The 14268-nt window shown below is 52.0% G+C and overlaps 2 protein-coding genes across 3 annotated transcripts; one reads left to right on the top strand and one right to left on the bottom strand.

Moving 5' to 3' along the window:
- Positions 1–67: 67 nt before the first annotated feature.
- Positions 68–10235, bottom strand: ZSWIM7 (zinc finger SWIM-type containing 7). The gene is made up of 6 exons (XM_009094775.4): positions 10075–10235; positions 9522–9621; positions 7478–7499; positions 5061–5163; positions 705–809; positions 68–339 (listed from the first exon to the last, which is right to left on the bottom strand). The coding sequence occupies exons 2-6, from the start codon at positions 9598–9600 to the stop codon at positions 223–225; spliced, it is 426 nt and encodes a 141-aa protein (XP_009093023.1). The 5' UTR covers positions 9601–9621; positions 10075–10235; the 3' UTR covers positions 68–222.
- Positions 10236–10258: 23 nt separating this feature from the next.
- On the top strand, positions 10259–13613 carry TTC19 (tetratricopeptide repeat domain 19). Of its 2 annotated transcripts, none has more exons than XM_050981869.1 (10): positions 10259–10449; positions 10517–10593; positions 10729–10839; positions 10946–10984; positions 11513–11569; positions 11781–11842; positions 11960–12054; positions 12248–12402; positions 12677–12839; positions 13300–13613. In XM_050981869.1, exons 1-10 carry the CDS (start codon positions 10266–10268, stop codon positions 13428–13430), a joined length of 1074 nt encoding a protein of 357 aa, XP_050837826.1. In that variant the 5' UTR covers positions 10259–10265; the 3' UTR covers positions 13431–13613. The 2 variants fall into 2 exon arrangements, with proteins under 2 accessions (XP_050837826.1, XP_030086592.2); XM_030230732.2 differs by having other exon boundaries at positions 13297–13613.
- Positions 13614–14268: the final 655 nt, after the last annotated feature.

Raw genomic sequence — 14268 nt, 5'->3', positions numbered from 1 at the left:
GATTAGCTCAAACATCTTCAGAAATCCCAAAACCAGCATAAATAAATCAAACTGAAGTCAACACAGGCCTAATTAATTAATTTATCAGTGCCAGGGTGCTAATTAATGTCACACTTGGCTGCAGCACAGGAAGAACTCTACCAGCCTCAAGGAGCATTTGACAGCCTTGCAGATATTTAAAATGCCAGTTACACAGCCAGGAGTGATCCAACTTCTTCTCCTTCATCCTTCATCCTCTTCCTCAGCCAGGAGGATGTTTGTGAGCTGCTCCTCAGACACAGCCAGCTCCTGGCAGGCTCCCAAGGCCTGGCTGAGGTAGACAGCCAGGATGTGTTTGCACTGCAAAGTTAACAGCAGGAGCAAGGCTGGAGTGCCAGGCTCAGGAATCCATCTTGGCCAAAATGGGTTCAGTGAAGTGCTCAGCCCCCCAGGAACGTGGTTCCCTCCTGGCACAGGTGGTGCTCAGTGTCCCCAGCTCTGCCACCAGGACAGTGCCATGCAGGGAGCTGGCACACAGCTCCTGGCACCCTCCCCACCACTGCTGACCACCAAAAGCCCTCCCTGCACCCAAAATCTGGGGCTCCCAGGGGCCACACAGTGGTCAGGCTCCACACTCGTGTTTGGGGGGAAATTTGGGGTTCAAGAGGCAGGGCAGAGCCTTGTCCCCTCCCCATGGCAGCCCCAGGCTGAGGTACAGAACTCACCAGAAGGCTCTCACTCTTCTGCAGCACAGAAAACCCAAAGGCAGGGCAGGTGCAGAAGTGGCAGGAGCTGTAGCAGGTGTAGAGTTTGCCTGAGCTCCCAAGGACCTGAAACAGCGGCAGATGAGGAGTTAGGGGCAGGATCACTTTAATTTCTCTCACTCAGGTTGGGTCTGCACTGCCCCAGCAAAGAGGGGGAGATGTCACAGCACAGAAGTGTCCCCAAGCACTGCAGTGACCCACCTAAGCTTGAAGCTCCTCAGGTTTCTCATGCTCTCTACAAGCTCCTCTCCCTGCAGGTGAGGGTGTCCTGTACCTGTGCTTGCAGTAGATCCCAGCCCCAGGCACCAGGAGAGGGGTGGTGGCACCACTCCCTGAGCTCCATCGAGTGCCAGCCCCTCCTGTGAGCTCCTTCCCAGCCCTGGCAGGCTCAGAGGTGGAAATGACAGAGACTCTTGTCACACACAGTCCAGGTGTGACCCCCAAAGCCACCAGACAGGAGAGAGCAGCACTGAGCACTTGCAGGGAGGCCTGTCCTTTCCCAGCCACTGAAGGCTGTTCTGCTCTCAGAACCAGCTGCAGCTACTGGAATCCAGATTGGCCTGAATAAACAAAGCTGAAGTCTCCAGAGAAGCCTCCCTGCTCCATCTCTGCTTTGGGAACAGCACTGCCTGCTTTTCCCACATGCTGTTCCCTGCAAGGCTGGTACTGAGGCACCAGGGTGAGCAAACAGGTGAGGGAAGCATTTTTTTCCAGCATGGAGCAACCTGTGAGCTGCTGGAGCTGACTTCAGGGTTCAGGAAAGCCAGCCTGGGGATTATTTTATTTCTCTTTTGGTCTCTTCAAGATTGGAAAATAGCTTTGAGGAAACTACTTTAAGGGCCCAACCTATGGGAAGGATCTGCAGGAGCAGAGCACACTTGCACAGGGCCCAGGCCCAGCCCTCTCCTGGCTGGGTTTGTGGCACACACAGCCCCAGATCCAAAGAGAAACACAAAAAGTGAAAAGGCAGTGGAACTCTGCAGAGTGCTGCTCCCCTCCAGGACATCCCTGGCATCCCAAGCCCCTCCAGAGGAACATTGTCCCTCCCTGTCCAAAGCTGCACTTCCAAGAGGAGCCTTCCCCTGTCCCCTGGAGCTCCCCCTGCCCCCTCTGCCCAACAGGGAACACCCAGAAGTTTAGGCTCTCCCACAGAAATGCCAATGCCTCAAAGTCCCCCTCACTCCCAGCAGATCCAGCACACAAAACTCACATTCCCATTTCAAAGTAAACCTTTTTTTTTTTTTCTTTTTTTCCAGTCTGGCCTTTACCCTGGGTTCTCCTTTTACTGCAGGCTGAGTTTGTTTCACTTGTGATAAGTTTGTTTTCCTGCAGCCCCTTTGATTGCTTTTTCCAAGATGAAGGATTCTGATGGTGCCATCCCTTCAGAAGTGTTTTCCTTTGGGGAGGGGGGGAGCCACAGACAGACACTGCCACATTTGGGCTGAGCTCAGCATTCCCCCATCCTGACCTAGATGTCAGGAACACAGCCTCTGCCTAATAAAGCAAAATCTAAAATCCAAAGACTGGGAGAAAAAGGTGCCTCTGTTCCTGACCAGCTGCAGCCCAGCCAAGCACTGGGGTGCTCCCCTGGCCCTGAGGTGAAATTTCCTTCTGCTGTCCTCATCCCTGGGCCTCAAGGAGGAAAAATCCCCCTGGAGGTGTCCCTGCCAGCATGTGGGGGCACAGGAGGGTCAGCTGAGGCCCCAGCACAGGGACAGACAGACAGACAGCACCACAGCCTGTGCCAGGGCCTGCTGCTCAAACCCTTCACTGTGGGGCATCTGCCACACAGTTCTGGGAAATGGATGAAAAAAGACAAAATAAAAAAGAACTGAAAGTGCAGGATGTGAGCAGTGCAGGTGCCAGCTGGCAGGGCTGAAGCACTGCCCTGCTTCACTGCCACAGCAGTGCCTCTGCCACTGGGGGAGAGCTCAAGGGTGCCCCAAATGCTGCCAGGCCAACACTGCCCCATCCAGCACAGCTCCACCACAGCCAGCCCCACCATCCCTGCAGCAGGCAGGATTCACCCCCAGCTCTGCAGGGCAGGTGTCATCCAAGCTCTCCTGGGATGATTTCAGCTCTGAGGCACCCAGCCCTGGCACACTCCATCAGTGCTACTCCTGTTAATCAGAAGGGCATTAAGGGACAAATCACAGCTCTCATTTGACTGAGGGCTCCTTCTTCTCCCATTTCAGCTCCTGAGGGCAAGGGCTGCCCACACTACAGGGCCTGTCTGAGCAGAGCCTTCCTCCCCTGAAGCAGGACCTGAGATGTGCTGGCTGATATGGAATTATCAGCAGCTCAGATTTGGCTGTAATGACCCAAAGGAGTTTCACAACAGAACCAGCCCCATGGCCTCAAAGAGCTTTCCAGAGCCAGCTGCAAGTGGAAGCACCACCTCACATTCCAGCTGAACCACATCTGGGTGCAAATGGCAGGGCTGACTTTGTGGGGGATAATTAGCAGGGATGATTGTGCAGTGTCCAGGCAGCCATGGATGCCCCTCTCTCCAGGAGCACAGCTGGGGGACATTCCCACACATTCCTACCCAGGAATGAAGAGCCAGTGGCTGCAGTGCAGTGTCCCACCCAGGGGCTGGGTTTCTATGACCCCAGATGGGTTCCTGTCACTGCTCCAGCCCCAGGGTAGACTCTGCTCTTTGTTTCTGCATCTCAGACGGCTGTGATGAAGGAGAATTTCACAATGGCACCAACCTCCCACCCCCAGAGAAAATATCTCTTCAGATTCCTCTGTTAATGAACTCATCAGCAATCAAGCTCCACAGAAGAGGAATGCAGCTGGAGGCACACAGGAATCTCCTTCCTGGAGGTTTGTCCTGCATTAACTCCCTTACCCTCCTGGCCAGGGGTTCCTTCTCCACAGGGAAACCAGAGGCTCCCTCTCCCTGCAGAGGCAGAAGAGCAGTTCTGACACTTGTTCCTTTCAGTGTGCACCAACTGGGCCCTTTATTAATATCAGATTATTAATTGATGCCCAGCAAAGCTCTGCCTTAGCCTGCAGGGCCTGACAAAGGGAATGTGACCATTCTCTGCCCAGAGACATTTTCAGACAAGCAACAGTAAAAAAGGGAAAGCCTTTGAGCATTCAGTTGATCAGGAAGGCAGCTGCTGTCTGAGGGTGCTGGAAGCTTCCTAGGCTTTACCAAACATCCACAGGCAAGCCCTCAACTGCAATCCAAGGCTGTTCTTGAGCCCTGGTTATGATTCATGTCCCCCTGGAGGGGCTGTGTCCTCTCCATGGCCCCAGAAGTGATAAAGGCTCCATGTGCAAACCAAGCAGGGCAAGCTCTGAACACGTGAGAAGGGTTTGTGCCAGCCCAGGCCAGATTTCACAGCCCTTTTCTCACCCTACAGGACCCCAAAGCACCTTCAGGGGAGGAGAAAAGGTCTTTTGCAGAGGGGATACTTGGAAATGTTCCTCTCGGGTGCCAGCTCCTCCTGTGAGGGGCTGAGCAAAGACATTTTCACTTCTCTAGTGTGTGAACAGCACAAAACCAGGCCCAGCCCTGGAGGAGCTGTGCTGCCTGAGGGGTTGGGAGTGATGAGGAGAAGGGATTGGTGCTTTTTGACCAAAATCTTTGGGGCACAGAGCAGCCAGGGCACAGCCATGGGCTGGATGCTGCTGGTCAATGGCTCACAGCATGGATAGTCCCAAAAGAGATGCTACCAGTGCTGGGGGACCACAAGACAAGGAATTGTGCACAGTACAGGAAGGTGAGAATGAAGTACCAATGGCTCCTCTCCCCACTCCCACCCGGTGCTGTAACTGATCTCAGGGCTGAGGTGAGCTCTTCTCCCCAAAATGCCTTTTCATGGGGAGGTTTCTGTGATTCACAGCCTTGAATACACTGAGCCAGAGTGAAACCCAGGGGTTTGGCCTGCACTGCTCCCTCCCAGGCAGCAAGGATCTCCTGCCAAGCAGAGGTCATGACAGGAAAGAAACAGAGTTATGGCAGGTAATGATGAGTTGTGTACAACTGGTCAAGAGAAGAACTTCCTCTGCAGGATAGGATGGGAGTAATAAAGCAAAATTAGCAATCCCTGGAAAACTTCCTCCTGACTGTGATGCCCACAAACACATAAATTGTCTCTGGTTGGCAGGGAGCCACAGAGAAAATGGTTCTGAACCGTGCTGCTCTAATTCCAGCCTGTGGCTGCTGCTCTCCAGTGTCACTTCAGGAGGTTGTAAAACACTGGTGACCTCCCTGTGTTTATCCATGCTCTGCACATCAGGAAAACACTGTCACAGATGCCAGCTGGAAACCATCAGAAAGGAAGAGCCAAGAGAAGCATGTACCTGGTAGAGAATCCTTCCACTGGGGGACCTGACCCGGGTGACAGAACGCTGATCCACCAAATCCAGAGCTGGCACTGCAGCTGGGCCAAAAATGAACTTCAGCCTGGAAGAGAACGTGTCTCTAGTTAGGTCACAGCACAAAGGGAGACACCCTGGCTCAGCCTCAGGGCACAGAGGCAGCCCTGAAAGGAGCCCTTTGCAAAGGTAAGACATTTTCCCTTGCTGCAGCAACTGGAAATGTCCTATGAGCACAAAGAACCAGGGATTTTAGTGGAGCACACAGAGCCAGACTTGGCAGTGCTCAGGGCAAAAGGGGCTCGTGCTCTGGGACCCCTCAACTCTACAGCCAGGCTGTCCTGGACTCTCCCTCAATCTCTGCCCTGGACTGATCAGTTGGTCCTGAATCCCACCTCCAGGCATGGAGGACACAGCTCCCTGGAGAAAGGGGAGTGCAAGGATAGGGAGTCCATAGTTTCAGGAGCAACAGGAACTGGGGTTCCTTCCTCATCCCCTGGAGATCAGTTCAAACCTTGGGGAGTGAGTGAGTCATCTTATAGTGATTACATCTCCTCCATCAGAGTCACAACTGAGGGATAAATTATCCTTTCTCTGCCCACCAAACTGCATCAGGAGGAAGCTGGAGAACATCAGGGAGTTACTAAAGACACTCCACTGCACATGGAGTGGAGTTTTACATCAGTGACCCAGCTAGGAGCAGGGCTCAGAGACAGCCAAGTTATCCTAGACAAACACCCAGGGGCAGCACGTGCCTGACGTCCCTGCACTCTCCCTAAAAACCCTTTCCCTTTCAGGGATGCACAGCATTTATGGATGAGGGAGTCCCTGGGATGAGGATCACTGCACATCCCAAAGGGGGATTTTGTCTCCTGCTGCTGCTATGCAGGGCTATAGGATAAAGTGTGTGTTAAATATGGACATCTGCACCTTCAGCCCATTGTCCAGACAGCTGTGGGCTCCAAAGTCATTCTAGACCAGTAAATCCAGCTGCTCTGAGTGTTTCCAAAGAGCTCAGGGGCAACTCAGTTAACTTCACAGACCTTTCACCGGCTGAGAAAAATCTGTGTAGTCTAGATTGGTTCCAAGGGTAAACAACAAGGAAATGAGCAGTGATGAAGAGATAGCACCAAACAGAGCAGGAGACCAAGAGAAAGGGGAAAGTTTCCAAGTGCAGGGAGGACAGAGCAAGGCAGAGCCCAGCAAGGCTGAGTCAAGCTGACTGATAAGCAGCCAAGCAGACAGATTCCAGGAAGACCAAAACTTGCACAAACTCAAGGCAAGAAGGGCTGGCTCCATCTGAGGAGGTGGGTGGGGAACGTAAGACATTCCTTCATGATTAGGTTTGGGACTAGAAGGGGGCTGAGTTCAGTGAGTTTCAGGAACTCTTTTCAAATCTAGGGAATTCTTTTCTTGTGTATATAATTTGATCATTTCAACAGGAAATGCCCACAGGAAATTCAAGGACTTTGGAGATTTGAAAGAGATTGGGAAATAAAATCAGGATACTTCTGAGCTGCTGGATGCAGGGAATTGATGAAAATCTTGCTGCCAAGACTTATCACCATTATTAAACTTAACAAGGGAATTTCTCTCATCTTTTCTTTTCTGAGGAGAAGGAAACAAAAGCTTTCAAATCCGATCCCACCTTTCAAAAGCCACTGTGGTCCCAGGAGAGGGAGGCAGCACACCTTTCCCAGGTGTTGTGTCAGATAACTTTAACACAAAGGCATCAGGGCCTGGAGGGTTCCTGGTGATCTCATCCCCCAGCAGGCAGGAACACAAGGTTAAAGATAAATCTGAGAATTCTCTTTCACTGTGACAATGCCCCTTCTCCACCTTCAACACCAACTGGTGAGGGCTGAAGCTGTGAAACTTGGATCTCTTAGGTCACTGCTGGGAAGGATGAAAGTATTCACAGGGTGACAAAGCTGACCTGAGACCGCCCCCAAACAGAAGAAAACTCTCAGTCTCCAAGTTAACATTTCCCTGGAGCAGGGTGATGCTCAGGACACCTCTCCCTCTCCATCACACGTGCCCATGACTCAAATAGCAGGAGTGAGCTCAGGGTGCTCACAGGGGCAGGAAGGCAGAGGGATGAATCACCCTGGAACACAACCCACTCCCACAGCAAACTCCTTCCAGAGCTGAGGCTGGACCCAGAGCTCAGGTTAAATATCCTGGGTTTAAATTAGAGCAAGTTATCACAGGAGATACAGTGATAATTTTGTGAATCTCTGGAAAAAAAACCCTTCAGAACCTTCAGTTGCAAAAACCACCAGCATTTCTGTGTCTCAGCAGCACTGGGTCAAACACAGGGGAAAACCAGGATGAGAGCTGACCACCAACTGCCCCAGCAACAGCAGGACACTGGGGCAGGAACTGAAGCAGAAGACACTCACCCCAGCAGCAGGTCATCAGGAACTGCAAAAGAAAGAAAAGGAAATGTGATTTTGCAGAATTTCACATCACAGGGGGGTCACTGTCCCCCCAAGGTACCCCCAGGGGCCACACAGGACTGCAGAACTCTCAACATCCTCTCTAGCCACCAAAAAAACAAGGAGCAGCAAAATGATCCATGATGGCAGTGCTGGGGAACTTATCAAGCACAGCAATCACAGCCACAGGGATTCATTTTAAAAAGAAAAGCAGAAGCCCAAATGTACTTTATTTTACAACACCCTACTTTTAAAAGCTCCCAATAAAATGCAGGAGGCCTCAGCATCTTACTCTGTCACTTTAAGAAGCTGGTTAAAAAAAAATATATATATTGTTTTCCCTGAAACTCTCCTGGCATGGGTTGAGAAGTCAGGCCTCACAACTTTAAAAATGTTGTTCTTTTCCCAGCACAGTCTTGCAGGGTTTATGGCTTTTACTGCAGCCCACTGAAACATTGTGTTTTCATTTATTGGAATGTCTCCTTAAAATGGAAAGTTACACTCCAGCAAATTGTGTTTGTTGGAGCTGACAGCTCAGGCTCTGCTTGTCCACTCTGATCTTTCTGTTATCACCCAGGGGACACAATGTACTCTGCCTCCATATCCCACTGGAAGATCTGGATTTTTGACTTTAAAATAATTTTCTTCCGACAATTCAAAACACTCTCTCTGACCCGCACTGTTGGTTTGAATGTTCCAGCTTTATTGGAGTTTAATTCTGCAAAGGGATCAATCAGTTTGTCTCCAGTCTGTCTCAATGTGTGCTTTAGTACCACTCTGCTGCTGTAAGAAGGACATTTTTAAAGGGATGTGAACTTCTTTTTTTTGCTTAGTGTACATCAGGATTTGTAAAGCTCTTTTAAAAGTTCATATGTAGATTTTGGATCTACTTTAACCTGACAGAAGCCATAGTCTATGTGTGCCAAAAAGATGTCACTGGGGTCACTCTGACAGTCTCTGCCCATTCCTCACTTCCACATAGTGCTCAAGACAGATTCATCTGAATTCTTATTTGTTTGGGCTTTGTGCAGTTAAAAATATTCAGCAGACCTTTCCTTGGGAAGAGCCATTCTGTCCAGCTCATCCAGCAAACACAAACACGAATATTCTCTCAGCACAGATCCAGCAAAGGTAATTATTCTTAACTAGCTGCTGGAATTGGCCAGGATTTCAGTGCTGGCTGGCGCTCCTGCCACTGAAACCTTGGAAGTTGTTCCTCGCCCTGGGATCAGCAGCACACCCCCTCTGTCGGTCAGCCAGGACACGGCTTTGGGAAATTCCCCTTTCCAACCCATGATGGGATTGGTGGCTCTGTGCACCACCAGTGCAGAGGGCACAGCAGAATTCCTGCCCGGAGCATTAATTTATCATCCCTCAGGTGTGACCGTGGGCACCAGGAGCTCTAAGAAGCAGCAGAACCCCTAAATCTCACACTACAGAGTCCAAACTGGAGTGGTTTTTGAATATGACTTGGAGGAGGGGCTGCTCCTCATTATCTGTGCTTCACACCTGTCTGCTGTCACAAAAAGGGACATCGAGGTCCCTGAGACAGCAGGGTCAGGTGGGAAGGGGAGGCACGGGGCCCTCATCAGCGCTGTGTGAGGTGCGGGTGCTGCGTGACTAGTTTAAAAGAAAAAAGGTTTTATTCTGTGTTTTCTAGCTTATATACTCTTAACAAAGCATAATTTTAAGTCATTAACTGTATTACAATAACTTAGTATATTCATTAGTGCAAAGTAATTAGTGTTAATTATCAAAAGTTTTACAGAAATTTAATAAGGCACATATACACATTTACTTGTGCACCTAGTTTAGCTTACAAAAATTTTCATGTCTTTTTTAATCTGTTTTTATACTAACTGCTTTGTCTTCTTCTTTGTTATTGATATTCTCGAAAATCATCAATTGTTATTTCTTCCATTAACTCAGCTTTGTTTGCAGGTGAGCTGTCAAGCCCGGGGTGTGACAGGCCCCGTGCCTGGCCACTCCTGTGGCATCCCCCACGTACCCTGCGAGGTCTCCTGAAAAGCCTTTTTAATCTCCCTCAAGAGCTCTTCTGCCACTGCTGGCAAGGTGCTGCTGTCCATCCCACAGGCACGGGCTCATCCCTGCAAAGGAGACAGTGGGAAATCCTTGGAGTCACCATGGACACTGAGCATCAGGGGGGCCATCTGGGCACCCCATCCCAACCAAGGAAGGGCATCCTTTAAGATGTTTTAAAACAACTCCTAAGATGTTTTTTTTTACACGTTCTGGGAACGGGATTCCCCAGAGACACACGGGTGTCTCGGAGATGCCCCCACACAAGCACAGATCCCGTGGGAAGCACCGCTCGCTGCCCACAGGATGCTCCTCACGCCAGGGGCACTCCCTGGCCGAGCAGAGTCCGGTGCAGCCCCTGACACCCTCCGCAGGTATTCACACACACGGATCAGATCCCCTTGTGCCGCCCCGGCTCCCTCAACCTTGCCCGGGTGCTGCTCCAGCCCCTTCCCCATCTCCGTCCCCCGCTCGTGTCCTGAGGAGCCCGGCACGGCCGGGGCGCTGCGGGCGCTGCTCACCAGGGCGGGCAGAGCGGCGGGACCCGCTCCCGCCCCGCTGGCGGGGCTGTTCCCGAGCACGGCCCGAACCCGATCCCGATCCTACTCCAGTTCCCCGTCCCGGTGCCGCTCCGGGACTGACGTCACGACACCGCCCCGTTCCCGCGCTGACGTCACGAGCGACGCGCGCGCTCTTAAAGGGACCGCTCGGGATGGCGGCGGTGGCGGTCGCGCTTCCGCGGGCGCTGTCCCGGCTGTGCCACCGGCGCTGCCCCGCCCTGCCCCGGCCCGCCTGGACAGGGGGACACCGGGGACACCGCGGGAACAGCGGCACCGCCACCGCAGGGCGGCCGCGATGGGCACGGCCGGCCGGCGCTGCGCTGGCCTTCCTGGGAGGTGAGAGGGGCGGCGGGCACGGGCGGCGCGCAGCCGGCACCGGGCACCCACCGCGCTGTCCCCGCAGGGTTCTTCTCCCTGTTCCCGCGGGATGCCGAGGAGGACGGCGAGGAGGCCATCGTCATGCTGCTGAAGAGAGCCAAGGTGAGGCGCGGGCGCTGCGGGCACTGTGCGGGCGCTCCCGGCTCTGCGGGCGCTGCGGGCACTGTGCGGGCACTGTCGGCTCTGCGGGCGCTGTGCGGGCGCTCCCGGCGCTGACCGATCCCGCTGTCCCCGCAGCTCAGCATCATGAAGGGGGAGCTGCCCGAGGCCGAGCAGCTCCTGCACCAGGCCCTGCGGCAGGCGCACCAGCAGGAGAACAGGCAGGCCATCATCTACGCCTACAGCATGGTGAGAGCCGGGCTTGGGGCACAGCGGTGCCAGAGGGAGAAGGAAAAGCGGCTGAGGCTCGTCCGCATCGCCTTGGTGGAGCTTGAGCACTGTTTGTCTTTTCCAGATGGGGAACGTGGCCTACATGCAGGGACAGCTGGACAATGTGAGTAACTCTGGGTTTTCCCAATGAATTTTTAGAGGTTGACATCTTGTGCACGGTCTCAAAGGTGTGGGGTGCTGGCACAAGCTGCAGACGCAGAGCTGTGGGGCAGAGATGTCCCAGTGCAAAACAGAATTATCTAACTCAGGGCTGCAGTCCCACGAGCACACCCAGTTATGAAGGATGCTCTCACAGGTAAATGTTGAGCTCCAACATGGTGTGGAGGGGAAGGAATACTTCTTTCTGTGAAATGCTGCAGTTGAGCACAGTGGTAGCTCCTCCAAAGAGAATCTGGGAAAGCCCTGAGCTCACAGGCAGGTTAAAGGCCTGGCTGCTGCAGCAGCGCTCAAAGAGAAACTGAAAGGAGCCACTGGTTCAGTACCACTGGGCTCTGCTCAGCCTTTCACTTCTAACTGCTCTTGGTGTAGTGTAAATGCAACAAATGTGAGCCAGGTCCCTCTGTGCAGCTTGCCTCTATTTTGTTTTAAATGCCATCATTTCTCAGTGTCTTCTTCAAAATTCTTGTTTCAGGCAGAGAAGCTCTACAAAGCAACGATGAGCTATATGCTTGCAGGGGACACAAAGGAGGTATGTTCTGAGACAGGCTCCCAGTGGTGCCCTTCTCTTGACCTTATTTCTTGCGCTGTAATGCCTCTTACTGGAAATTGGCAATATTTAATGGGTGGCAGCACTGGAGGCAACAAGTTGGGGTTTTGAGGTCTAAATTCTGTGACAAAGTAATGTTTCTGTTGGGGAGGTACAAGAAGAGTAACAGTTGCATTGTGTGTCCTCCTGGCAGGATGACAATGCCGTCCTTGAGGTGTCCCTCAAGCTGGCCAGTATCTACGCTGCTCAGAAACAGTGAGTTCCCAGCTGGAGGTGTCACCTGCCTTCACCTCAGCCTTGCAGTGCTGCTGGGGTGGCCAAGCAGAGGCTCTTCAATGAGGGATCCTTCAGTGCATCCTTTGCACTTTGCAGGCACAAATTAGCAGTAGCTGGCTACCAGTTCTGCATCCTGACCTTAGAGGAGAAGATTGCCAAGCAGAAGGACTTGCCTGAGGATGTCTTATCAGGTGGGCAGCCTTGTCTGCCAAAGGCTTCTCATCTTTTCTCCATTTCCCTGTCCTTGATGTTGTTTCTGTATTCCTAAGCACCATCTTCATGTCAATCCATTCTCTTCCCACTGCCTGAGTTTCCTGCTGTGGTAGGATGGGGGTTCATGTTGGATCCTGTGGCAGTGATCACTTCACTCCTCTCTGTTTGCAGCTGAAGAAAAGGCCAACACCCAGCTCCTGCTTGGGATGAGCCTGGACTCCTACGGCCGCTACCTCCTGAACATCAACGAGCTCCCAGCAGCACAGAAAATGTATGAGAAGGCTCTGAAGATATCAAATGATGTTCAGGGAGAGACTCATCCACAGGTGATTTGTACAGCAGTAGGGCTCCAGGGAAGGAAAGGCTGATCTGGAGGGAATGAGGCAGCCTTGGAGCATTCTGCTGCCATCAGACATCAGCACTACCTGAGGCTGTTTTCCTGCCAGGAAGGACGAGCATGCAAATACAGAAATAACAGGACACTTCCTTACTGAACGCTTCTCTGGGAAATACTATTTTAACTGGTGTGGCAGGGGATGAATGTGGTGCTTCTGCTGCCTCAGACTGCTCCACAAGCTTCCCTTTTCCTTCCTGGTGCAGAGTGTGGTGCTGCTGAATGACCTGGCCACGGTGCTGGACGCTCAGGGATGCTACGAGGAGGCGCTCGCCTACAGCAGGAGGGCAGCAGAGCTGGCAAGGGACACACAGCACCCTGAGGAGCACATGGTGCTCAACAACCTGGCAGCAATCCTCATGCACAAAGGTCAGTGAATACTTGCCCAGCCTGGCACTGAGCTGGTGTTGGCTGCAGAGATCTGGATCTGTGTTGTAGGGCTGAACTACATTGCTGGTTTGGGGTAGTTAGTTTTAGTTTAAGCAGTAGGTCTGACTTTGAATTGCTTTCACAAAATGACCCAAAAGGTTGCCAGGGGATCTTGTTTCCCATGTCCTTTGTTTCCAGTAACTTTTCCAAAAGGACAGAAGACTTGCATGAGATTTGTTTCTGTGAGATTTTAATGCTGAAGCAGCACCAGGTCCCATCATCACTCTGCTCTCCAGCTCTCATAGTTGGCAACCTGGCAGGATGTTTTCTGAGCCTCCCTAGATCTTGATGTGTTCCAGGCAGTCCTTGTCCTTTGCACGTCATCAGCATCAGGAGGGGGCTCTGGAAATGGCTGATGGAACTGGGTAGGCAAGCCTTTTTTCCCCTCTTGCTACAGAAGATTTCCTGCAAGCAAAACAAGTGTACAAAGAAGCTCTCAAGCAGGCACAGCAGAAGGGAGATGCTGCTTCTGTCCAGCATATCCAGGAGGAACTAGCTGAGCTGGCCAAGAGGAGAAAGGGCTCCAAATAAATTTGGCCACAGAGTCCAACCTTGAGGTGACTGAAGGCAGCAAGGGTTGCTCAGCACAGGCAGCCTGGGAGCAGCTCGGTGCAATTCTCCAGAGAAACAGCAATGAGGAGTTCCAGGACTGCTTAAGAGGAGGGGCTGCCACTGCCTAACAGCCCAAAATAAAGGTGTGAAATCTTAACTGTGTGAATTTGTGGTGTAGTCTGTGGTTTGACTGACCTGCTGTGCAAAGTGATTTAATTTTGGCTGCCTAAGTGCAAGTCTGGTCTGGTATTAATACTGTGTTAGAGTCAGTTTGCTACTCCTGCCTGCCCACAGAAGTGTTCATGGCTGTCCTAGAGCAAGTCTTGAAAATGAACAGGCAGGAATTGTCTCACTCTTTACATGTTGCACAGCACAGCAGGGGCTGTACTTTTATCAGTGCTGCAGTTCAGTGTGTTTGAACTGCAGCAGAGCATCTCCCAGGCTGTGCCTGCCCTGCAACAGAGCTGCAGCTCCCTGTCCTGGTCCAACAGCTTGCCTGAAGATCAAATGTATTTCTTCATTTAGCATCCAAAGATAGAACTTGTCCTCTCAGAGGAGGGGTGAGGCTGTTAGCACACAGAGCTGCTGTCAGAAAGAAAACACTTGGCTGCAGTGGAGAGCACATGGAGTGCTAGAGTTGTCTTCTCTCTTGGATAGGTCAGTGCTTGAATGCTGAGGCTTCCTGTTGGAAAAGATGCTGTGTACAAACCCAGCTTTGTCAGCTACGTGCCTTCATGGGAATCAAGTATGAACAGCTGCTTTAGACAACAGAATTTCTCAGTGCTGCCCTGCCAGGAAGCCTGATGTTAAAGAAAAA

Source organism: Serinus canaria, chromosome 19 (genome assembly GCF_022539315.1).
Source record: "Serinus canaria isolate serCan28SL12 chromosome 19, serCan2020, whole genome shotgun sequence".
Lineage (NCBI taxonomy): Eukaryota > Metazoa > Chordata > Aves > Passeriformes > Fringillidae > Serinus > Serinus canaria.
Note: the sequence above shows the minus strand (reverse complement) of the source record. Positions and strands in the feature narration are given on the sequence as shown.